Below are 25191 nucleotides of genomic sequence, written 5' to 3'. Positions count from 1 at the left end.
GGGGGGTGGGGGTAACGTTCCTTGTTCAGCTGTCTTGTGACGCGCAGGCCATACGTCCATGTAGAGCTCGGCTTTGGATAACACCAATCGGAGTAATAACAAGTTTTGCAGTGATCCAAGACATTAATGAAGCGGAATTGGATTTGATGGCTGGGGCAGATTATCAGTGGAGATCGGTGACACATGCGGCATTTTCACCTGATGAGGAATCTTCATCTGAGGATGAGGAGTAGACATCCTGTAAAAGTCCTAGACATCCGATGACGAACATCTAAACTTCAGATATAGCATCTAATGAAATTAAGTGAGCCGCATCTACGGGGGGGGTTCTATCTAGTGTTAAGGAGCATCTGCTCCTGACTTCTCGCTGCTGACTTGACCACTGGAGAAAAAAAGGACAAATCTGTCTGGAACACAGCCGTCTGTGAAAGCAGTGCACAAATCCGCTGGGATGTTTTATTGCACGCATCAGGAGGTGAGCGAGTAAAGCCAGGGTTGAACAAGAATGATAAAAGACAGACAAAGATAAAAGCTGCATCACGGATGTACTTCAGCTACCCCACAATACGATGACTATTAGCAGGGAAGGCTGTTATTATTCGCTGAGCTTCATAAGTCCGTGTCCCCCCGGTGGCCTGCTGCTTGAAGGTGTTTTTCTGGTTTTATTGCCTCACAGCTTCCAGTCCAGCGCTGTAATTATTGAAGCAGCCAGTAAGCAGCCAGTAAGCAGCCAGTTTTAAAAGGAGTTTCTGTTACCGTGAATCTCCCACATCACGTGAAAATGTCTTCTATCTGCCGAACATATTTCGATGATACTATGTGCCCGCAGATCGCCGTTTTGTGGTTTGAACGCACACGTTCTGGATCCCAAAGTGTCTTCTCTTCAGTCAGCGTTCCACGTTTGGCAGCAGGAACCTTTCGTTTCGCGGTCCGTTGCGTTACCAGACATGCTCAACGAGCGTCAAGACAGTCTGGCGTCAAATTGCACGTTGCCGCATTATATGCAAAGCAGACGAAAGGAGGCTGGACTTATTGATGTCGGCAGTCTTAGTTAATATCCTGCTAAATTAAAAAATTGAGGAGATGCTCAAAAATGTGCTCTCCTGGCAGTAATTTGCAGCAGGCTTAACTATAAGGGCACTCAGAGCACAGACCTCTGCCAAGGTTAACAGTTCACGCCTCTATGATATGCAAATTTGCAAGTGCAACCACTTTACGCTGGGAGGCTGCGTTTTTTCACCGAACTGTGAGGAAATACAAAAGGGTGATTTACACAGCGGTGGCTGTTTATGAAGCCATTTTATTATTGATCTGTGTAAATCTTGTTTGTATTTATGCAAATAATTGGGTAACCATGGCAACATATGTATATTTTAGGGGGGGGAAACCCCAGTTTGAGTATTTGTGCTGTTTCAGCTCAGTTTGTCAATTAAAATTTGAGTTAAGGCGACTGCATAGAAAGCTGCTGTATGTGTCATTAGTATAAGCCCAAATATTCCCGTGTCTTCTAATGCATTCATCCATTAGATGGCAATTTTGCCTGTTATGTTGGAATGGGAATATTTCTCTTTGTCTCAACCAATGAGCTGTCTCCTTGGTGGACGTACTGAACATGTTCCACGTGCTCGTCTCTAATTCCTTCATGAGATTCATGTTGATGATTTAAATTTTATCTTATTTATATATATAATAATGACAATGTACTTGTGGAATGAGCTCATTCAAAGCTGCAGTTAAAAACACATACTTGTTTCATGTAGGAAATGACGGCATAAAGGAAGGTGATGAAATTGATCTCCGAGGATTCGACATTTTCCTTTTCAGTAAAACCATTCAATGTCTTTATCGTTGCTGTACCTTTCAGGATGGAATTTAAAAGACAACATACTTGCAGCATTAGAGCTGAGTCTCTGTTTAAAACCTTAAGATTTGCATAAATATGTTACAGATTATTTTTTTTCTTACCCTCTGCCTGCTTCTTTCCAGTATTTTATTTTTTTATATTGTCTCACACTATATTCATTTCCTCTCATATCCTACTCGGCGAGTTAATAACATTCACGCTTTGTCTTTCCAGGCTCAGTTCTGCACGCATGTTCCAAACACTAATAGCTTTTTGTAGGGGCAATACGCAGGCTCTTTGAATTGTTGTTTGCTGCCAAAGGTAGAAGTACTAAAATTTCAACAATAATAATGATGCTCTGACTCCGTGCTGCAATATTAGCTCGTGCCTTATCTTTCTCAGCCTCCCCGGCGCTCACAGCGGCCTCCACTTTCAATGCACATACTTAAAGCAGGAAGCAAAACATTGTAAAGGATTTAAAATGAGGCGTATTGTTTACAGGTAGGGAGGAAAGCGAAAGCACGAACACACACACACACACACACACACACACACACGCGCAAGCACAGTCACGCAGCGCAGAGGCAAATCAGAGAATGGATCACAGAGCCATCAAAGTGAAACAGCCTACTGTTGAGTGACTTAAGTAATTACCTGCCTGGCGCGGCCTAAAAAAGATACGTCTCATGTTTGCTCCGTTAACTTGTGCGTCAAACGGAAATGCATTAATATAAACGACCAGCTGGTTTATGTTTTGAATGGATTTTGTATTCATGGGGTCTCTGTAAGTGTGGATTTACCAAGGAGGGTGTGGACTAGAAATACCCCAAGATTTAAGAACGTCATTGTACTCATGGAAAATGTTACAAAGGTTTTCTGTCCTGCCTCGGCCGTCGCTAACACTCCTAACGCTACTGGCTGACTCGGTTGTGGCTGGAGTTGCTCTTATAAACACAAAGCCAACACAACGGTGACGCATTAGACTTGCGTGCACCTTGAACGCAACACGATTCTGCAATGTGTCAGGCTTGCATTGCCGTAAATTCCGCTCAGGCGGTCCTTTGACATTCCCAGGTTGTTCAAGAGGCATCGCAGGTTGTAAGACGAGAGAAATGGTTATTAAGAGAGGCAAATGAATGAAGATGATGTTTATTGCAGTCGATGATATGTGATAATTAGTCCATCAGAAATCTTTGGCACTCAGACTCTTCAGGGAGATTGAGAACAGAGTTTCATCTGCCCTTAGAAGCGGCAGAAAGAAATCCCCGTGGATCCTAGACGCTGGCGGTATTCGAGGTGGTGGCGATGGCTGATGACTCTGCTGAGACTAAACTAATGGTGAAGCTGTTGAATGTGTGACAGCGGAGCAGCAGCATGAACGATCTCAGGGTGCATATTTTAAAAGACAGCAACAAGATGATAGGCTAACATTAGAGGTGTCACCAGCTGCTGAGAAAAAGCGATACCTCGACAGGCAGACGATAACAGCCGGAAATAAAGACTGCGCACGCGTGACCTGTTCCAATGACGGGGTAGTGTTCGGGACTCACCGCGGTGTCTGTGTTTCACACCACTTGTGTGTCGGCTAGACTATTGTTGCGTGACTTTTTGATCAAAGCCGTGTTGCCTTTTGCCTTAAAAGCTCAAGTTGCCAGCAAACGGAACGTGAGGAATTATTAAAAGCAAAAGGTGGTGGATGCTGTTATTATTAGCCTCGTCTCAAGCCGCCCGAGTGACCTCACAGGCTGAGCCGTGCTATTTAAAGATGTATGCGGATGGCCATTTAGTTCTGCCTGTCACTGCTAACAAGGCGGCGCTAGTAGCAGCCTCTCCTCTCTGTAGGTATCTGTAGCATGCCCTCCATCACCATTACCAGGCACTGGGGCAGTAATTGTTGTTGCAGCTCTTTGAAATGCACTCAAGAATTTAGAAACACACTCACAAGCTCAGCCATGCACACTCGTAACTGTCCTCAACCGTCTCTTAGGGAGGTGCAAAAATAACCAAATGTTTAGAAAACTGGGTTAAAAACTGGTCCATTTTGAATTTTTTTGGGGGGGGAAATAATCTTTCAGCTTGAATAGAAATGCCATAGAGAGAGGTACTTTAATCTGCAGCACCAGTCGGACTCAAATGATCAGAACTAATATTGCTATAAGAGCAGAGGAGAAACATGTTCCACTTCTAGCGGCTGTTATTGCGTGGCGTGGGGCTTGCAGCATGCGGCGAAATGTAAAATGCACTGCGTCTACTGAAATGCAATATTATTGCTGTTGCAGATAAATGCAGACAGTTCTTAAAAAAAAAAAAAATGCATCAAACATTTAACACGTGGAGAGAAGCACTAATGACCTTTGGTTCCTGCAATAGTCGCACCAAACCGTATCGCCGTATTAACAGGCGTGATGTCTGTAGTGTGGGAAAACAGATTAAAACAGAGTCGTTGTAAGTGAGCAAACCTTCAGCTGTTGGATGGACATGATAAGTTAAAAAACAAGGCTGGGGAGGGGGGGCTTCCGTCGGGAATGGGTGGCCCAGGAGGGAAACGGGGGACAAACGGCTGATGTAGAGAGGCAAGCAGAGATTAAACATTGACTTGTTTGTTGGCATTCTTTTTTCTTTGCCTAGATTGGCAATGATAAAAGCGAGCAATGTTGATAAATAGTCACGCAGCCAGTTTATCAGCAGCTGTCTGGCTTGGGGGGGTTTGCTGGGGGCAGCATCCAAAGCTGATAACCTCTGAGGCCTGATGTTGGGAGGAGGCGGAGGGCGAGGCGATAATGCAGCCACTGGGCTTTGACCAGTGTGCAGCCCTACATTTTGCCAGTTGTTGTTCTGTATGTGCACCAGTAATACTTGAACAGTAGGAGTGATCTTGCACTTCATTGGGAGCCTTCAGTGTTCACTACCCCTCTTTATGGGGGTGTTGCCAGAGAAAAAGATGCATAATGTTACATTTCTTCCAAAGTAATCAAATTAAAAGTAAACTAAAAACTAATAAGGATATCTGATTAGAGTAGATGAAACTGGATGCTCGTAATGGACTTTTTTGTTTTTTAGAAAAAATCACAATTTGTATATAATTTACCCATTAATCTCAGTTTTGGACAATAAATCTGTATTTTTTTTTGCATATTATTTTGTTCTGTTCTATCAATCGGTTCAAATTTCTCACTGGTTCATAACAGTAGTAACAGCAGGCTTCTTTAAAACTACAGCGCTTTCATGTTTTCAAGGATGCTGAGCAAACGAGGCATCTAATACGATTTCCGGCAGAAAATAAATCTGCTGCCAAACTGCTGTGAGAGGAATTGACCTGACCTGACTGCAAATGCATTAATGTCTGCGATAATTATCTTAACCATAATGCAACTTGTCTACTGATGACGTGACGAGTGGTGTCCCATCACCCATCTGTTTACGGGTCATGTCAGAAAGCGGCGGGCGCTGGTCAGAAAGAGGCCCGAGCATCCGATCACCGAGCAAAGTTGCGTTTATCAATGCAAGCTTTGGCTCATCAGACATTTCCATGGCCCCAGGAAAATGGAAAAAACAGGAGTCTGTAGTCTTTTCCAGCTCCTGTGGTTATTTTCTTAGTTTCCGACTAAGTGTTCATCTCACAACTTCAGCCCTGAAGCACAAACTACTGTGCCTGGACATCTTTTTCTCGTTTTCACTTTCAAATTGGTGAAGCTTAAATGTAAGCCACCAAAATACATTTTCTTTTTTTTTTTTTTGTATTCAAATCTTCTGGCATCTCCTTTACGTTTCTACATAAAAAGGTTAGTTTTGTGGTAAAACAATTTGAGATAACAAGAAAAACATGAAAAATCATGCACGCAGAATTAAAAAAAGAGGCAAACTGTAATGAGAGAGGGCTCGTGTGTGGGCCGCGTCCATATGTGCCGGCTATGTGCGAGACTGTCTGCACCTGGATGCCACTTGACAGATGGTTCCTTCGGCTCGAGTCGAACGCTGCTCCTTTTTTCTCCCCGTTAAGCCTCTTTCACAGATCGAAAGTGTTTCAGTCAGCATTTTGATTGAGGTAGACTCTATCAACCTTCTTGATAGTTTGCTGTGCATCTCTCGAGTGTGTTTGTCCTGCCCCCCCCCCATCATTTATTTGTGTTTGATTCTGGCGAGCGGAGGCAGAATCAGGCCTGTGCCTTTCCCTTCTGTATTTTCTGCCCAGATTAGAGGAGCACGCTTAAAAAAAATCGCCACAGGTCTCATCATATCAATGCATTCTACTTCTTTCCTGCAAATGAGGAGGCTGTAAGGATTATTTATTGGAGGATGTGTTTCTGGAATCAAATTAACCAGTAGCATTTAAATACATATAGTTTCTTAGACCACCTAAGATCTGAGATCCTTTCAGGGTCCCACAGTTTTCATATAATTAGACAAAGACTAGTGCGCCACACTGAGGTTGCTGCAATATTGCGTGAGCCGTCACGTTCACACCAAACACGGCGAATCATTTTTCATCACCTCCACAGCCAGACGTGAGCCGAAACAGACACTGACTCCACTGCTGTGTTGAGGCGGCTTCTGTTACCTGCAGTGAGAGATCAGGTCAAAGTAATAACACAACAGGTGCTGCGGGGACACAAAGTGCTTGAGCCACAGCTTCGGGTTCCTTTGCATTTGAGCTCAAAAGGGAAGCGAGCCAAAAAGAACCTGAGTTCAGGTTGACACAGGGCCTGCTGTCAAACACTGGTGCTCCTAAATTCACATGTTCATTTTAATTCTGTTGGGGGGGAAAAAAATAAAACTGAAAAAGGGAAGTCCCTGGGATTTGACTCCGTCGCCGCCGTTGAGTTGTGACCGTGTTTCCCCGAGAAATCGTTCTCCTAAATTTAGCGTGCACTCTCCGTGGCAGATGTTGCTGCCCTTTTTGATGCCGTGGGTAATAATCCTTAATATTCTTCCCGTTTGAAACTAAATGAGGCTTTGATGCACTCTGATTCCATCTTCCAGCACAGCACTCATTAATATTGTTGTTTTTGTTTTTGTTTTTCAAAGTCCATAAATTATTTTTGTTGTTTCTTAAGTTTTTGCACAGATAAACAGAATGTTGAAATGGAGGCCTTTAATTCTCTGACGGTCTGTTTTCATTAGAGGTTCCATTTGGAATGTCATTGTGAGGGAAAGTCACATTGCAGCTTTCCTTAGCCTGCAGTGTTTGTGACCTTGGTAAAATACTAGCATTGAATTTAAGTGTTTCTGAAATTCAATAATGTGACTGTGTTTATAAGTGTTTAGCAACAATGCGTTATTTCCGCTGCGCTCTCAGTGTGTTCAAAACCTCATTAAAGAGGTTGTACAATACATTTAAACCCTCGTCACTGATATCCCCCCCCCCCCCCACTCTCTTCCTTTCAGATGGTCACAAGAACAAAGAAAATATTTGTGGGTGGCTTGTCAGCCAATACAGTAGTGGAAGATGTGAAGCAGTATTTTGAACAGTTCGGGAAGGTAAGTCTGATTTTCATTGTTACCTTCCGTAGCGTTGTCTTTGATTTCGCTGCATGCTGCAGTCATCATCTTATATAGTCGTTTTGGTCAAATGCGAAAGTGTACAAACAGTGCGTCGCCCCCTGTGGCGGTGCTCCGATACTTTGGGCTTTAAAATGAGCCACAAACATAGGTCAGGTTTCTTACCTGGCAGAAAGACAAATAAATCTCAATCTCGACAAGCAAACAGCCGAAGATATGGCAATAACTTCACACGGCCCAGCATGCCTGGTCAACAACATGCAATCTGCTTACAGAGCAAACAGACGAGCGGCTGTCGTGGCCAAAACTAAAACAAACCCCCCCCAACAAAAAAGCAAGTATGTTTTGTACCTCATTTTCAGGAGGGTGATATCAGAAACAAATATATATATATATATATCTATATAGATGTAACATGAAGAGAACAGAAGTCCTTGCTTTGGCATGGTGACGGCAGTATTCCTGTGTGGTCTCCAACATCACACTCACTCCATCCAGCAGAGGCTCATATTCAGCTGTTTGTTCCTGTCTGCTGCAGCAGTTTCTGCAAGCTGTTCTCATGACCAGTACCCCCAGCTGAGCGAGGCATATATGCACCACTCTATCATACAAGGGCACGCACACACACACACACACACACACGCACACACACAAACGGGCTTTGATACAGTGGCAGCATTTCACAGATAATTTCCCCACACTGAGTGGAGATCCATTTCCCCCCCATGTCATATTCTCCATCAGTCAAGGTCACCTTCAGTGAGTACAGTCCCTCGCAAAATTAGTACTTGACCTTGAGTTAAGCAATTTCACTGAGGATAGATTTTTCATGGGAACATAATGTACCACGTCCGGAAGGAGACAAAAAAAATGCTGTTGTGGATGAATAGAAACGGTTATGTTCGTGTGCGTTCAAAGACAATAAGCATCTCATTGTCTTTTTCTCTTGACTGAACGCGAGCAAGGTGAAGGACTTTGTTTTGCCTGTCGTCTGCCCAAGTGGCGTCGCACCTCTCTCCACGGCCCGGTCTGCCTTTCCGTCCAAATGAAGATACCTTATTTGCGCTATAGAATGCATCGAGCAAATATTCAGCACGACTTTGCAATCAATGAATCTGAGAAAGGGGCTTGAAATGATTTTCGACTTGATTGAATGACATAATTGACTTGATTATACAAAGTTGTTGTTTTTTTTTTTCCCCCTCCTTGAGGAATCCTCAAATGCTTAGGAGGAAACAAACAAATCAGACTGATTGAGCAAAGATCTTGTACATGTTTCTGTGTGTGTTTTTATAGCCTACTTGTGCATGCTTGGATGTGTCTGCAGTACTGCTCTTGCCATGCATGAGTGTTTCAGCGATTAAGTGTTTTTTTTCTGTGGGTGCATGATTAGGGTTGTGAGCGTGTGTGTGTGTGTGTGTGTGTCTTTGTATATGAACAGGTCTGAGTGTCTCAGGCAACGAGGAAATCAGAGAAGATATTGTGGGCTATGGCAGACAAGATACCTAGCGGGAGGAGGTATCATGCTCTCTGTTTCGTGTGTGTTCCTCCTTTCTGCCTCACACATTCCAGGATTTATTAAATAACCTGCCTGTCTCTGCAACCTACCATTATCGCCGCACGCACACACAAATCGGAGGACTTATCCACAGAAGGGAAAGCCAATTAATTCGGTTTCCCCTTCATAGAGTCTTGGTGGCAGTATGTACGTCGGTCTGCCACTCATCGTTCCATCTTTCCGTCTTTCCGCCTATGTGCATGTCAAAGGGGGACATTAGCCGGCTTGGCTTTGTGGCAGCTAGTCATTTATATTTCTGCAAAGTACATTTTGAAGCACTTATCAATCATCACACAACTACAGCTTAAGGCAATGGGAAATATCTCTCCTCAGTAGGAACAAGCCATTTCACTGATATTGTTTAGAAAAGCACTCTGTGTGTGTGTGTGTGTGTGTGCGCGCACCTAGCAACACAGGCCAATTAGCAGGATGTGGTCTACAGAGATGCTGGTGGTGGGAGGCAGTGGAGGGGAAACAGCTGGTGTGGCCACAATTGGGTCACAGGTTCTGCCTGTAACCTCCCCACCCTCCCCTCTCACCCCCCCCCCCCCCACTTCTGTCTCCATTCTGTCACAGGGAGAGGTAGCATTTGTTATGGGGAGAGGCTGACAGCTCTCATGCACATCAGTCTCAATGGTTCTCTCCCAGCCGTCACCATTAGGAAGGAGCAAATGCCCGAGCTTGGCACAACTTCGGTGGCGCTCTCCTTCTCGCCTCCTTACAGCGCACGCTGGAGGTGTGCGTTCCGAGCGATTGTGACAGTCATTTGAACGGAACTGAAGTGTGGTTCTGTTTGGCTGATTCTAATGCATCTCAGATGGATCCCGTTATTCACCCAATAGTAGCCACATCCCGTTCCATTTTTTTTTTTCTTCTTCCAGGCAGCACGGTGCAGTTTAGCTCTGCAAGTCGGATGAGACAATCTCATTGAGAGCCGGCCCTCGCGTTATATTCTAGGACTCTTAACTGGAGGCTGCTGGTGTTTCTGGCTCGCAAAAAAGCCCAATGAACCAGTGAGCTGTTTACTGTGCAGACATAAATAAACATATAAAGCAATGCTCGCCCAGATCCCCCTTTTTTTTCCATGTTTCCTTACAGTCTCTTCTGCAGCTGACTCTTTATTGTTATTTGAATCTGGTAATGTTTGAGGATTTACATTCCTAAAAAGAAAGAAAAAATTAGTCTGTAAAAATTCGTATTAATCATCATTTTTGTCGAGTTTAGTGAGCGCTTGCTCAAAGGTCAAAAGGCGGTGGCAGATGTCAGTTGGCATCTTGCAGAATGTGCTACATTGAGGATCCACACAGCTTCAGGAAGACAAATAATACAGCTTTGATAGAAGCTATCATTTGAATAAGGTAAAAAAAAAATGGATTTCTTTTTTTAATGGAAGTTGTGTTTTTCTTAATGTGTATTATATTTCATTTGTTTATTTGTCATGATCTTAAGTCATTTTTTTGTGTGCTCTTATCTTCCAATAAATCAAACATCTGTTAAGAAAACGTCCCACAAAGGCAAACAGTTCATTAAAAATGGGAGATGGTGTCATGACACCTTATACATTTCTTATCAACAGAGTCTTGCCCAAGCATGAAAAGAGCTCTCAGGACTGTTTACGACGTAATTAGCTGGGATAGCTAAGCTAATGCGTCCTCATTGGTTTATTGCAATCGGCTTTGAGTCCATCTCATAGTGCCCTCATTTGGCTCAGGTAAAACGACTTCTGCTCGCTGCGCCCTCTTCCATTGGCTGTGCAAGCCTGAAGCTGACTTTCACTTGAATCAGAGCTACTTGCTTTCATGTCACTGGGCTGCCACAAACGGCCCTTTATGTCGCGGCTGTTCCGGCTCTCATGCTCCACTGATCTGGAGTCAGATCCTGGAGGTTTGAGCTGAACCAAAATCACTGCTACATGGCTCAAGGGGGTCAAAGGTGGATGTACTACTCGGTCAGCACCGAGTTGGACAAGCAAAGCGTAGCCTACGGTGAGACGAAAGACGAGCCCAAAAGTAAAAGTGAGCGATGACACCTGTTGGAGGGAAACAGAAATGAACTGACAAGAGTGAGATGATGAAAGCGCAGAGAGGAAACGCAGCCCGCAGTTTGCAGCATGTGTTTGCTTAATGTCTGGCAAGGCGAGCGTTGGCATGCTCACACTTTCACTGAGAGGGAGTAGATGAGAGTAAATTAGGATGTTTAGAAAGCAATTCTTTAGTTATTGCATGAAATGTTCTCATCACCGATGACATAAAAGGCAGAAAAATCACTGACTATCTTTGAAAATAGTAAAATATGCACCAAGGGGTTTAAAGGACATATTTATTGTGTTCCTTTATGTTCTTCTTGAGGAGGAGTTTGAATGTTTGGCTAGCGCTCACAATGTAGCGTTTTTGCATTATTCTAATGTATGAAAGTTGCTTTGTCTCCTAAGCCACTTTTAACTTTCATAATGCATCTGAATCAAGGCAGGGACTACAAAGTGCCAATAGTCAACGACATGACACTGATATCATCATTCTCATGTCATCTGTTTGATTGCAGAATTAAATTTTGCCTTGGAAAGCGGCACAATTTAGCTCCTAAAGTGATTTGAAAGGGCTTGAAGGTACTTTATGAACCGGCTCTGAAGTGTTCTGAAGAAAGTTAAATCCAACGCTTCACGTCGCATGGCTGAAATAAAAGAAAAAAAACATGGGTGATTGATGCGAAAAAATAATATTTCTTCACATGAGTAAAAAAGAACCTAATCAAGAGGCCCACAGTCCTTCATTCCACTTCCTCAGTTTGTGCAGGTGTACATTTGCATGCGATTTACATGGTAGCTGACGGTGACCAAACTCCTCCGTCGTTTCGGTGTCCATCATCGGCTGACATGCTGTGATTGTTTCCCCTCTGCTGCGACTCGCCCAATCAGTTGAGGATATAGTCTGGTTCCACTGATTATAAGAAGTGATCAGAGCAGCAATGATGGAGCATGTGCCTTTCAGTGGAGATTTAGCCAGAGGCTTCAATCTCATTGCAGTCACTTGTAGTTAGTGACTGAGCCTAGCAGCAGAGAAGGGCAGAGCAATATAAATGAATTGGCTATGAATGTGGATTCGGTGCCGGTGCTGCAGGGGGACATGGGGGGGGGGGGGGGGGGCAGTTAGACAAACTATTTCACATCCCCCTTGACCTTTACTTGCCCAGTGGCCCAGCAACATTTCCAATAGAGCGGCTTTTAAATGGCTGCTGAAGAATTGAGCGGTGCTATTCACGTATTTTTTTTCTTCGTGTGCCTGCCTGTCTTTGCAATGAAGACACATCCTGCACGTGCATTGCTAAATGTCTTGACTGTAGGTAACTGAATTTCTACGGCTGGACCTTATGCAAACCGATTAAACCGACTTTTGACCATTTCTGATCCAGACAAATAGCCGCCACACGTCCTCTTCCAGAAACTAGGTGCTGTGCGGTATAGACGGCTCACAAAGACAGCTGTGGATCAGCGGAGATTGACACCTTTCTATAGGGCTGCACTCTCATCTCTCAGCTGTCCCTGCTGAAATGGCTCCCTCAGGATAAGCCGGGGATTGCCTTGATTGTGTTATCGGCGAATGATCGGGTCATTCAATGATGGAATTTTGAGCCCCTGTTCTGCTTAAAGAATGAAATGTTTAAAGAAGATTGACTGTGATTGGATCAGATCCAACACCTGCTCAAAGGGTCAATCAGGTGAAGGCAGGAGGCAGCAATCTCTGCTGCGCTATTGTGACATGAATAGAAGGGAGAATTAATGTGTGTTAGGGTAGGGTGGTGGTGGTGGTGGTGGTGGATGGATTGGGGGTGGGTGGGGAATGCCAGTCAACAGGAAAGAGGTTGAAGAATGTCATCAGAGGAAGTGTCATGAGTAATTTGCAGCAGTCTCACCATCATGCTGGTGTGGAGGTGGACACCTCTCCCTCCACGCCTCCGTCTCGGCTTCAATTTAGTCCTTAAGAAATGCCATGTGGGACGAAAACGTCCTCAGGGGTCGAGATTTAAAGACCGGTTTATTTCCTAAATGGATGGGGATGGATGTATTCGGCATGTGCTGCATGAATGCTCTAATGATTGGCATGGAGTGGTTTGGAGGATTGGAGGACATTGATGGCTATCGGACGCTGGAACATTTTACTGTATTTTGTTGTGAATTTGTGTCTTTTTGTTAACTATAATACTTTTATTGAGAGAAGGACAAAGATGAGTCCATAATCCATACATATATATGTGTGTGTGTGTGTGTGTGTCCATGTCCATTGGAAATAGAACTTTTATATTTCTATTCCTCATCCCCAGGTTCTCCTTTCTCAGATGTTTTATAAGATGAATGGATAGAATGTATTTCCTTGCTGTGGTTAAAGCAGATGTTTCAGGAATAGCAGAGACGGGCATGTCTGTGTTTGAGGCCCGCGGAATTCAATGCCGCCATCCAGTGACAGAACTGGCGGCCCCTGCGGTGTCACAGTCAAATGAGAAACAAAATGAAGGTGTCAAATTTCAGCTCTCAGCTGATGCCTGTTAAAACAGAATCCTTTTCATCCTCCTCAGATCTTACGTATTTCATCGCTCTGCATTCCCTGACTGTGCAGGGCCGGGAAAACGACGAGCATGAACTATGACTCAGCACCGCCTGGTGAACAGGCGTTTGACACAGTACAGCTCATATGATGATGATGAGGATGATGATGTCTAATGCTCACTTCATGTGAAGCACAGTGTTATGGATCTTGAAACGTTTGCACAAGGTGTCCGTGTATTCCTCCGGAAAGATTGATCCCAAATACCAAAACAGCAAGATGACGGCAATTGATCGATTAGAGCTTAAATTGCAAGTCTGATTTTTAGTCCCATTTCTTTACTTCTGTTCAGCATTTGTTTTTTTTTGTTGACAGACATCCTTATTGGATTTTGGTATATCTCAGAAAACATCTCGAGAAAACATAAAAAAAGAAAAACAATGGCTCCCTAGTCTAGATAATATCCTTTCTGTTATGAAATGAATCATTGAAAATCACCAGTTACACTTAAAGTAAGCAAGACAAGCGCACTTTGCCGTCAGCTTCTGCTGTGATTGACACTGACAGGGTGTCTTTGTTTTATATCATAAATGGAATTCAGTACGAGTGCTGCAGAATGACTTTAAGTAGCCCCTTGAATCTCTTTCTGCAGCCACCTGCTGCAAGCGTAACCGGGTTCACATGCTAAGAGTGCCTCCCACACACCCTTCTCAAAAGGACTTAGTACATGGAAATGTGCACAGTGTGCACTGGTGTGTGTGTGTGTGTGTGTGTGTGTGCCTTTATGACAGCTTTAAGGCCTGGAGTCATCTTCTGTCATAAATTATTGAGTTGTTGTAAATTGCTTGTTAGTTTTCATTTTGATACGACTTTAAAATCCAACATTGGCAGTGACATACTCATTGCATCCAGTAATATTTTTGCTGGGGCATAGAAATGTATTTCTATTTATCATTTGAGCAAGCAAGACTCTCTTCACAAGAGTGTATCATAACTAAAATGTCATCTAAAGTATCAAAGCGGACAACTTTTGACTTGGTAATAGTCCTTGTCCACTTTTGAAGGGATCATATGAACAAAGTCATTTTTACCTGAGGCAACTGTGGGACAGTCAGCAAATACATATTTATGGTTCAGCCTGATGTAGAAAAAAAATGAGCAAACCTGTTTGACAGCCTAAAGCCAAATTTCTGTTGGTTTTCGTCAACATTTCAGGCTAAATACTCTTTGCTCATGTCCTCACACAGTCAGCACAGATGCGGATTTGTATCGGTGTTATTTTAGGGACCTTCACACAAAGCGAAATTTAATATTTATTTCTTCCTGCATTTATGGTGATTTGAAAGTGCATTGATACACCCATACCCTATATCATAAAAGCAATTTAAACTTGAACTCAAATATAATTTCACCGATGGCGGCTCAGAGTAGTAAATGAAGGCAAACTAATTTCTTGGGACTTTTGTTTTTGTTGGCGCTAAAACAGAAAGCGTTCAGTGTGGCCAGTGGTGTGAGGTTACGATCCAGATTAGTTTGAGTCATCATTTGTTTTGTGATTGGGCACATTTAAACGCGTGTTAACATGGCAGTCATTATGTTTTCCTGCTTTCTGCTGACCACTTTGATTCGCTGCTATTACTAAACTTGGTGTAGCGTGTGTGCATGTGTGCGTATGTGTGTGTGCGTGCACGCGTGTCTGCACACGATGCTAGAGAGTGACACCGGATCCCTATTTTAGCCGCCATGCCATGAATAATCTTTGGCTTATTTTCCCAAGTGGTATCTCAGGAAATCTGGTCGAATTGTCTAAAAGCTAAATAAATCTGCTTGATTGAACTAATGGCACCGAGCCAAGATCTGGCACCAAGTCTCATCTCTCAGCCTAATCTTTTTGTCACGGACACATTGACCAGCCTCACTCGCTCACACACACACACACACACACACACACACACACAGAGATATGAAAGCTCCCTCCCAAGTCACTTCCTGATCAAGAAACTTTGAACCCAACATGTGGCCCATAAGTCCCATCCACAGGTAATGAGGTTTGCTGGTTAGTTGAGCAGAAGCAGGGATTTTATCCTCCTCCCTGTCTCACATCCTGGAGCGCTGCCTCAACATGCTTCTGATGAGTCCGCTGCCCGCCCAGCATCAGTCTCTTCCAGCTGAACACACATTGTAAAAGCCACCAAAGGTCCCTTTTAAAGATGAATTACCCACAAATAAAATGAAAAGTTAAAAAGAAACGTTAATCTCTCCATGTATATATGTGTATATATATATATATGTGTGTGTGTGTGTATATATACACACCTCCTGTGTACCTCCTTTGAGATAAATGACAGCCTATTTCTCCCTCTAGTGGTTTAGGTGATTCCAGCCGTACTGGATGTGTCTTTGATGGACAGACATATGTTAATGTTCCCTCTTACTGTCATCCAAACCGATTGATCTCTCCCCTCTGAATAAATTGTATTTTATTATTTTATTGAATCAGCTTGACCACATTAGTGTTACATTTTTTTTTTTTGCAGGCTTGTCTGTGGTTTCCCTCTTTCGGTTCAGCTTCTGTTTAACTTGGAGGAAGAATGTCTTTAAACCTCCGACAATTATGTCAGAGTGTAAATGGTTTTTGTTAGCTGCTGGCGTCATGTGGAGAGAGAAAAGCCAGGCTTGCATTTGGAAATGGCTTTGAATTTGATTTGATTTGAATTAGATTTGAATTTGATTGGAGGTGAGTGGAAGGACAGGCGGCACCATGCTCAAGTGAGGGTTTAATTTCATAGAATCATCTGCCAGCAAGTCTTCTAGCTGCCAACTCGCAGTGAACGAGTGCGTAAAAACTCGCTCTCAATAAAAGAAGGTCTTTGTATTCATTGGCTGCCACCTTTACACATTATTATTATTATTATTGTAAGAAATCAAAGGTTTTTTAATGTTCAAACTACGTGCCTCTAATCATCGACTGCTCAAATATGCCTTACCGAGTGTGAGCATGTTATGTGCACCAAGGGAAATGACACATTGGCAGGTTTATGAGGCAAAAAAGAGGCAGTGCAAGTTATGATAAATTGCATAAAGAATAGAAATCAAATCTAAGTCATCATAGGAATCAGATTCTGTGCCATCTTGTCCTTTTATTTATTTTTTAAAAATCTTTCTTTAAATAAATGCTGCACAAAAATCCATGGAATACCCTGAAAAAGGAGTCGCTTAGGCTTGCAGCAGCAGCACAGATGATTTCTCTTTCAACTGTCATCAATGCTTAGACAATTCTAAGCAAAACAAAAGGCTCGCAGCTTCATAGGGGGAAGTCCAATTTTTGTTTAGTTTTTTTTGTGCATGCTTTTCAGCATGCATTTTGATTTTTTACCGAAATTACATCTGAGTTGAATTCATTTTCATCTTGATAATTTTGTTTCTTGCAACCTTACTCAACATGCAAATAATAGGAATTAATGTGGATGTACAGGACTTTTATCCCAAGTCTTTAGCGCCATACTACCACATTTTACATGTGTGTGTGTGTGTAGCCGTAAATCGCACTAGCCATTTAATATAAATAGCTGGTCTAAATGTATAATCCAAACATGGCACGGCGCCCTGCTTGTCTCCGTCCAGCTAACCGAGCCCCAGCTGTGTGTGAATGTAGGTGATGCCAACGGCTGTTTGCACACCTCTAAAATGCACGTGTTTGAGCTGACATGCCTGAACATGCAACATTGGAGATGAAACTATCACCCAAACAGTCTGTTGTGATATTTATGTGCTGCTACATTAAGATATCCGAGGATGCGATATTTGAGCATTCAAACGATAATGAATTTCAGCATTCACAGCTGTAAAATGTCATTAATATACTGTGAATGTTAAAATCTTTGGGCTTGGAGATGCTCAGCATCCTCGTGAGTCTGGCCTTTTTTGTTTTTATCTTTGGCACTAAGTACGCTCAAAGAAGAATGCAGATGAACACATGATGGCAGTTAATGTGTTTTAGAGGGTGCGTGGCATTCACACAGCATGAGCTCCATCCCATGCCCCAACAGATTTAAATGAGCAAAATGGCACATACATCAGAATTATGTCCGCATATTGTTTTAATGTTTTACTTTCGCAATGTGAATAAAGGAGGGAAATAAAATGCATTGTTTAGTGCAAATCTTCCAGCGATGTTGCTCTTTTAGGCAGGAGTCATTTTCCTAAATTGCCCATTGCCATCTGGTTTGAGGATAAAACACATGAAAAGAGAGGCAATCTTCAATTAAAGCAAAGAGGGTGAAGGTGCAAGGTTCCTTTAAATGCGATCTCAAATAATTTGTTCTTTTATAGCATTAAATTACTGCATTAATATATATATGTAAAAAAAAAAAGTACTTTATTCAATCTAAGATAAAACCGCCCACCCCCTATCCTGCGAGTCCGGCTGGCTTGACTGCCCAATCGCTGGCAGCCTGCACATATGGCCAAACGGTAAATCAGATTCAGACTTTCTATTCAAGTGTCCTACTCAGGGGACTGGACTGGCCTTTGTTCTGACCTTGTGGGCCATTTTTATAGGCTTAGAAAAGAGCATCAGAATTGAGGTGGCTCCAAAGTTCACAAAGAAATTAAGAGCTGAGTGTCTTTTACCTTTGATTAGAATCTGACCTCATGGCATTTCAGAAAACGTGCACAGTTCATAAGCACCCTTTCTTCGCGTGCGCTGTAAATCATGCACACTCTTTGTATCCTGATGCAGTGTGGGGTGATTTAGAAATTGTCTCATGCGTGATTAACACGTCGTCGCTCTCAGAACGGAGCCGCCTTGATGGAGTTGGGGGGGGTGGGGGTGGGGGGTGTTTTGGTCCTGTTCACAGCTGATGCTCCAAGGAGAGGTTGGCAAGGCTCAAGCTGTTCAGCCTCGCTCTCCCTCCCTCTTTTCTATCTCTTCCCTCCATCACACCTGATTGCATTTGACAAATGCCCCTATTGGCTCCATATCATCAGGTGCAGTGCAGGCAGCCTAAGACTATATTACTCTGCCCGAACACCACATCTGTTCTCCATTTTGCATGGCTGACACACTTGCTTTCAGCAAGGATCGAACGTGGCCAAGGCGCTGTCAGCGGAACCGCCTCTGGAGTCGCAGGTTCCACCGCTGAAGGGAAGCCCCGGCGAGTGCATTGGACACAGATTCTAACGTCACACCTACGGTAATCTTTTAGAAGGTGTGGAGAAGGCACCGGGGCAAAAACGTGTTAACGTAAACTTAAATGACAGACACAGTAGTTGGGTTCGGTGTCAAAATAAAAAAAAGGTTCTGAATTCGAGCTCGTTCCAACCATAAAAAGTGGGGCTTTGGGATTCGTTAATAAATGTCCTTTTGATTTCCTTTTAGCGATCTCTGAAAGCCACGGCGCATCGGCCTGTATCATCGTGCCTGTTTACAATAAGGTGTACCGGATTGAATGGCGTGCCTCTAAAGAATCACACAATAAAAACGCAACATGTAAATGTTTATGTTTCATAGGCAAAGGGACCGTTTCCTTCAGAAGGAAAACTGCATAATTTACGTCCCCGAGTTGTAATGCTGCAGAATCGGCTAATTGAGTTCTCCAATTTAGCAAATGATCATTGTCTGTAAATGAAAGTATTCCCTGTAAAAATTATTTGTTTGAATGCCAACAATATTTGATTTATTTCAGACTTTTTCTTTGTTTTTGCTTGGTAAAAGGTTAATTGCACCAAATATATTGAATAGATATTTGCCTGCGTGACCCGTGACACATCTCCTTACTATCTGACTATTAAATAGACTTTTGAAAGTGACTTTGGGGAGATTCACATGAAGAAAAACAAACCAGCACCGCGGCGGCTCCTACCTGAGAGAGCCGCTGACGGACTGTCACGGTCATCAGCGGGAACGCTAGTCGGGTTGGTGCAGTAGACGCCATGCGGAGGCAAGGTTAGGTCACATCAGCTGCCTTTGACTCTCATATGTAGAAGATGCCGGGAAGATTTTACTCGGTCGATATCCTTGGAATTACTTTCAAATTAGAGGAAACAAATTGAGGAAGGAAGATAAAAGGAGGTGATGGAAAAAATATTTAATTAAAAGTCACACGGGGCACGGAGGGAAGGGGTGGGGGACAGAAAGACAGATAGGGCACCTCAGATCTATTGGGTTCCTTGCGTGCATCGTGTGTTGTCGTGAGTCAAGCAACCCCCCCCCCCCCCCCTGCTGGGCGGTAATTGGAGGGGCTTCCTGGGAACGGCGGCCGCTGGGCCGGCCTCGCCAGTCTGATTGGCTCAAACCGGAAACATAGCGTTACCTAGCTTGTTCATTAAAGACCTCCTTGATCAATAATGAATTTGTTCTGAATGACTCCTATCAGTTCACTGCTTTTATTACTTTCTAAACGATACAACTAGTTTATTTATTAAGTTGCAAAAAAAATTGCTAAACATTTCCAATAAAGGAAAAGCATGCATGTTTTCATAGGCTTTTATGGTTAATCAATTATTAACCGCTAATGTGGCTTAGGATTGATAAAGGAAACTGTTTGAAGTTTGCATCCGGCTACACACACGTCAGTTCAGGAAGTGTGGCGAGTTAGCTGTGCTGTTCCTCCCAGATCACCCATTAGTTTAACTGTGTGTGTGTGTGTGTGTGTGTGTGTGTGGGGGGGGGGGGGGGGGGGGGGGGTCCTGGCACCATATGGTTGGTCCTTGAGTGTGACAGACTGACACATTAGTCACTGATGGCTAACAGCCTCTCAGATGATAGGCAGCGCTTAAAACTCTGGCCTACAAATGCACGCACACACACACTTAATTGATCCTGAAACACTCACAGTAAACATAGAAGCATCTTAGCAGAGGTCGGGCGAGCTCAATCAATCTGACAGTAATGCTCTTGTAAAAATAGTCGGATGAGAGAATAATGGCTGCAGCGATGGTTATGAGCCCACAATGGCTGCAGCCTTCGTCCGTTTGCTTTGTTAATTTCATCTAACATGACAACATCGTGCAGAAATCGGTGATTTATTGTCGCCTCTTATCAGGCTCTTTTAATTGGCACTCAAAACAAAGATGCTTCTGTCGCTGATTGACTCAGGAGGGAGTATTTCTTTCTTTATTCAGACGCAGCACATATCCTGTTTTTGTCCCGAATGCATTTTTTTTTTTTTTTGCAGCTCATCTAAAATAAAAGCGGTAAGTGTGAGTGTCAAGAATTGGACAACGTCTTTCTCCTCTCTTCTTTCCGACTCTCCTCAACAGCGCCGAGGCGCTCAGAAGTCCTGCTTGGAATGTGTCATCGGTCGTCCGGGCATGTATTTTGTCGCAGAAACCTCTTGAGGTGGCGGCCGCTTCTTGCCTGGAAAGGTCATTCCATGACTGGGTTAAATGTCGCCCGGGGCAGAGAGCGCGAGCCCAAGACCGGCTGCCATTTGGTGCGAGTTTTCCGCCGCTCTGAAATGACCTTGACCGATCCTCTCTCAGTTTTAACTTACAAGTCAATCTCTAGAAAAGTGCCTGGCTTACCATGTGTCAGATGTGCCAGTAGTCATTAGTCTTAGTCTGATTGCTGAAGAAATTTAAGAAGAGAAAAGGACGGCGATTAGAGGTCAAGGCATCACACCATCAGCACACGAAACGCATCCTCTGTTTTAGTTTAATCCAATTAGACGTCCAGTGAAGCTGCAGTTGTTTTCGGGCATGCCTGATTAACTTTGTTGTCAATAGCTCTGCTAGTTCCTGTTATTTTTTCCCCTTTCTTTTGTTTGCTCAATAATTATCGGCCTTTGCCGTCTCCTCTATGAGACGCTTTATGTAAAATTGCGGCTGAGACCATAGCGAAATAGTTCATCACATTTAACTGAACACATTTAAAGTCTTCATGATTTGAGAAACCTAGAAAACGAGCTTGTTGTGATTATACACAATCCTTTGATATCTGAAATGACTGGATTGAAGGAGGATACAGTTCCTGATTTGCAGTCTGGCCGTATCCTTATCTTAAGCCACATTTTGAGATATCTGTCTTCAAGCCGTTTTGCTTTCCCCTTAGTACAGTGAAGGTATATAGATTTTTGCTTGTGACACCCACAGCACTGAAAAGGTATGTTTCAGACAGAATTTCCTGCCTGATCCGGCTGTGAATAACTTTCCAGCAGAATCCAATTGGCCAGAGAGTGCTTTTTAGTGACAGCGCGGCATTTATAATTAACAGCAAAGTAAAAACCTGATCCTAAATTATAATTAAAAAGTGTTCAATGTTGCCACCCTTAGGTCCAATTTTATTCTGCAGAGTGTCAGAAAAGACTCGCCCTCTTCAATTTTTACTTTTGTCTTCCTGATGCTCGTCTTCCCACTTGGGGGGGGGGGGGGGGGGGGGTAGTATGGAAAGGTCATCTCCCACCACACGTCATTGTCCCTGGATGGAACAGAATTTTTTTTTGATGGCTGTGATTTAAACTTCTCAATCACATTCACAGAGCGAAAACATAAAAAATAGAAGCGCTGCCGACAATATTGGTGCTCAGTGCTGGCTGCAAGGCTGCTATTTAACAAGGCAGCGGTGAAAAGCTCTACAGAGCCTGGATCAAATGAGGTCAGGTGCTTTTTATGCCACTTGAGTGTGAATTAGAGGTATTTTTGTTTGTGATCATGCTAATTTGGACTCATTGAGCGCTTCGCCTCCTGTGCCACACTCAATCAAAGCCAGAGCCACAATTATTGACCACAATTTCATCTTCTTATTACACCGCTCGCAAAGTAGATCTTTGCAAAATATCTCCTGTGTAACAAAAGCTCTGCGGTGTGCTCTCTCCGCTTGTTTTTAAAGATGCTGTGTGGAATTCATTATCAGGACTCCATATGCAGATTTGGAGGGGCTTTGATTAAAGCTCTAACAAGCACTTGATGGGAGGGGATATCACATTTCCTTTTGTTTTAATGCACTCTGTTAGGCTCGCTCACAGTTAATAAGTCACAATCAATCTACCTGCTGTACGCACTGAGGCTTTGTAAGAGCTTAACAGGACCCCCGAGAGATGGAATAATTTCACTTCTGAAACAGACTGACAGAGCGAGCGCTAGCATTGATGTTTGCGTCTGTGTGGGATCGTAGCACATTTCATTGTATATTTATGTGCTCCGGTACGAGGGTGCGAGAGAAAAGGGAGACTGCTAAAAGAGGGCTGTCAGATATTGCCAGAGTTGAGTGTGTTGCTTCCACTCCATCTTCACTTCAAAGCGTGAGTACAGTCGCCCTAAGCAACTGTGTCATATTTGATGACCTCAGAAGCAGCTCTCCCAGAATATCTGACGTATGCTTTCCAGCATCCAAGTCATTCCAACCCCATGGATGGAAAATATCACATTTCATCCACGGCTGTTACAGCATTCGCTCACAAATGTGCACAGATAGACAAAATGTGACAAAGGCCACGCCGCTTATTTGGTATCTTGAGTGTGTCAAAGCTATAATGCTAAAGACCGTCTGTGTACCTTTGTGAGGGCTTAAAGTTAAAGGTCTTGTTTACGGTTCCTGTGCTTTAAATGCCTTTGCTGAGGTGTGAAACTCAGGGAAGCGCCGCTCTCGCCCAGCTGAGCCTCAGAATCGCCTTATTGCTATTTTTCTCTACTCGGTGACATATGAAGCTGGCACTTCAGCAATTGTAAGGTTGATTGAATATTTCATTAAATTCCGATTTGTTCTTTTTGAGTTCTTACAATGAAATACCCCCCCCCCCCCAACTGACAAAGCTAGCGAGCACGCCGCTTTCAGTCGGAGGTTAGCTGTGAGCCGTTGGGCATTAGCGCCTAATGGCTCCGAGCGTTGAGGTGGATATCATGAGCAGCGTTTTGCTTCTTTTGCCGTCGAGTAGAAACAAGAATCCTCGATGAGATTTAGGGCCTCGCTGAGTCTTAGCAGTATTTATTCATAGCAATTATTGCATGAGGCGTCTATAGAAGCTAATGTAGCATCCAAAATGAGGGAGGGGGGTTCCCAAAAGCACCCAAAGCTGTTGTTTTCAAATGTCTATTAAAACTATTACTATTATGAGACGTTAGTTTTTTTTAATATATATATTTACATTCCACATAATTCTCCTTCAGTTCTCTTTCCCTCACCAATTCACCAAGGCGGTCAGCATCTGAAGATGCTCACACTTGGATGACTTGGACAGTAGATGCTTTATCGGTGTATTGATGTCCAACATGACAGACTTTTTGCTTGCGATTACAAAGCCTGTCTTCAGGTTGTGCGTCGTACACTTGGGACGAGCGACGGCGATTGACAAATTGTACATTTCACACATTTGCTTCACACCCTTTAATAACTGTCCACGTTCAGACCCAGCATCCTGCGCCTTGCTTGCACCACCGGGCTTCATGTCTGTTCAGAGACGTTTCTCGGGACGTGGTGTGTTTGGAAGATTTCCACTGTCCCCGGAAATTAGTCAACTTAAGGGAAATCAACCTTTCAGACACAAATCAGTTTGCAGACAAAGTATAGGCTTTTAGATGCTTTTTTTCGGGGTTCACAAAGTGCTTCACTTCAAAATGCAGCGTATTTCTACTGTCAGAAGTTCTAGTCTGATCCTTCACTCAAGACACAAAGCAGCCAAATGCAACGTTGAGCAGGCATTTCCAACCCTATCTGAAAGAGATTAGAGGAACATGCGTTTCCGTCTTTGAGCTCTCATTTCAAACTCTGCCTTCGTCATTTCTTAACCAAGTGGAGCAGTTGGAGAAAAATGAGCCTATGCTGTATACTGTAAGTAGTCGGTATGAGCTTGGATAACTGTCCTGGTTTGTGTCGGGCCCTCGGTAATTTTTCATATTCCTATCTCCTTCTGTTTCAGCATGCTACTCTTCTACGCATACGCGTAGCATTTACAGAAATAGTCTTCCAGAGAGGCTGAATGTAGTTCAGCTTGTTCAGTGGTGTGTCTTTTGGAGAGTCCCCAAAGAGCAGGAAGCTCTTTTTTTCCCCTTACAAGATAAAATGTGCATGCATTTGTGTTATTGAGAGAGAGACAAAGGGAGTTGATGTCGCAGCTGGTGTGTGGAAGGGTGCTTTGATTTTTCAGGAAGTTTTGATGACAATTCGACAGGAACTGAGAGGACGTGGAACAAAGTCTTCTGATGCGGACTGTTAACAAAAGGCTTCTACCACATACAAGTAGCTTTTCATCTTCTTCTGCCTATCTTTTCTCCCTTCCCCTTTCCCCGCTATGTGTTTGGGCAGCGCTCATCAGTCCTTCGCACTGATGGATGCTGGGCTCCTAATGATTGGACACCTACCTCTTTCGTGACTGCCTTTCTGAGCAGCAGTAAGTGGCAGCACTCACAATGTTAACGCTGCTGCGGGGATGGCACAATGAACGACGAGGGAACGGGCTGTCAGTGTTTGTGAACTAGACTTGATTTGGAAAAGGTAAAAGAGGAGGTTTCCAAAATCGACAGCGACCAGTAGCGCTATCTCCTCGCAGCACAAAGCGGCTTCGCAGGCCGTGTTGTCAATTTGCGACAGGTTGAATATGGCCGAATAAAAGAGAGACGGCGTGGACATTTCGCCCAATTCCTGCAGATAAGAGGGTATTGTTTCAACAACTCGTGCTGTTTTTTGTTGGAAAAATGTGAGAATTTAGATTGGCTGCAGAAAAAAGAAAAGAAAATTCCACACTTTCCTTTTTTCTTCTTCTTCGTATTTGAAGTCCATTCTCAGTGTGCATTTCTAAAGACACACCAGGGCAACA

At 43.5% G+C, this 25191-nt stretch overlaps 1 protein-coding gene across 1 annotated transcript in view; it reads left to right on the top strand.

The window, feature by feature from the left end:
* LOC137900100 (RNA-binding protein Musashi homolog 2) overlaps positions 1-25191 on the top strand; it is a 200396-nt gene that overhangs the window by 62753 nt on the left and 112452 nt on the right. The window contains exon 6 of the mRNA XM_068744155.1: positions 7229-7321. Within this exon, the coding sequence (XP_068600256.1) occupies positions 7229-7321 (93 nt within the window). The remainder of the gene's footprint in view (positions 1-7228; positions 7322-25191) is intronic.

This window comes from Brachionichthys hirsutus, chromosome 10 (assembly GCF_040956055.1).
Source record: "Brachionichthys hirsutus isolate HB-005 chromosome 10, CSIRO-AGI_Bhir_v1, whole genome shotgun sequence".
In the NCBI taxonomy this organism is placed as follows: Eukaryota; Metazoa; Chordata; class Actinopteri; order Lophiiformes; family Brachionichthyidae; genus Brachionichthys; species Brachionichthys hirsutus.
The sequence above is the reverse complement of the archived record's forward strand: the minus strand, read 5'-3'. Positions and strand labels throughout refer to the sequence as shown.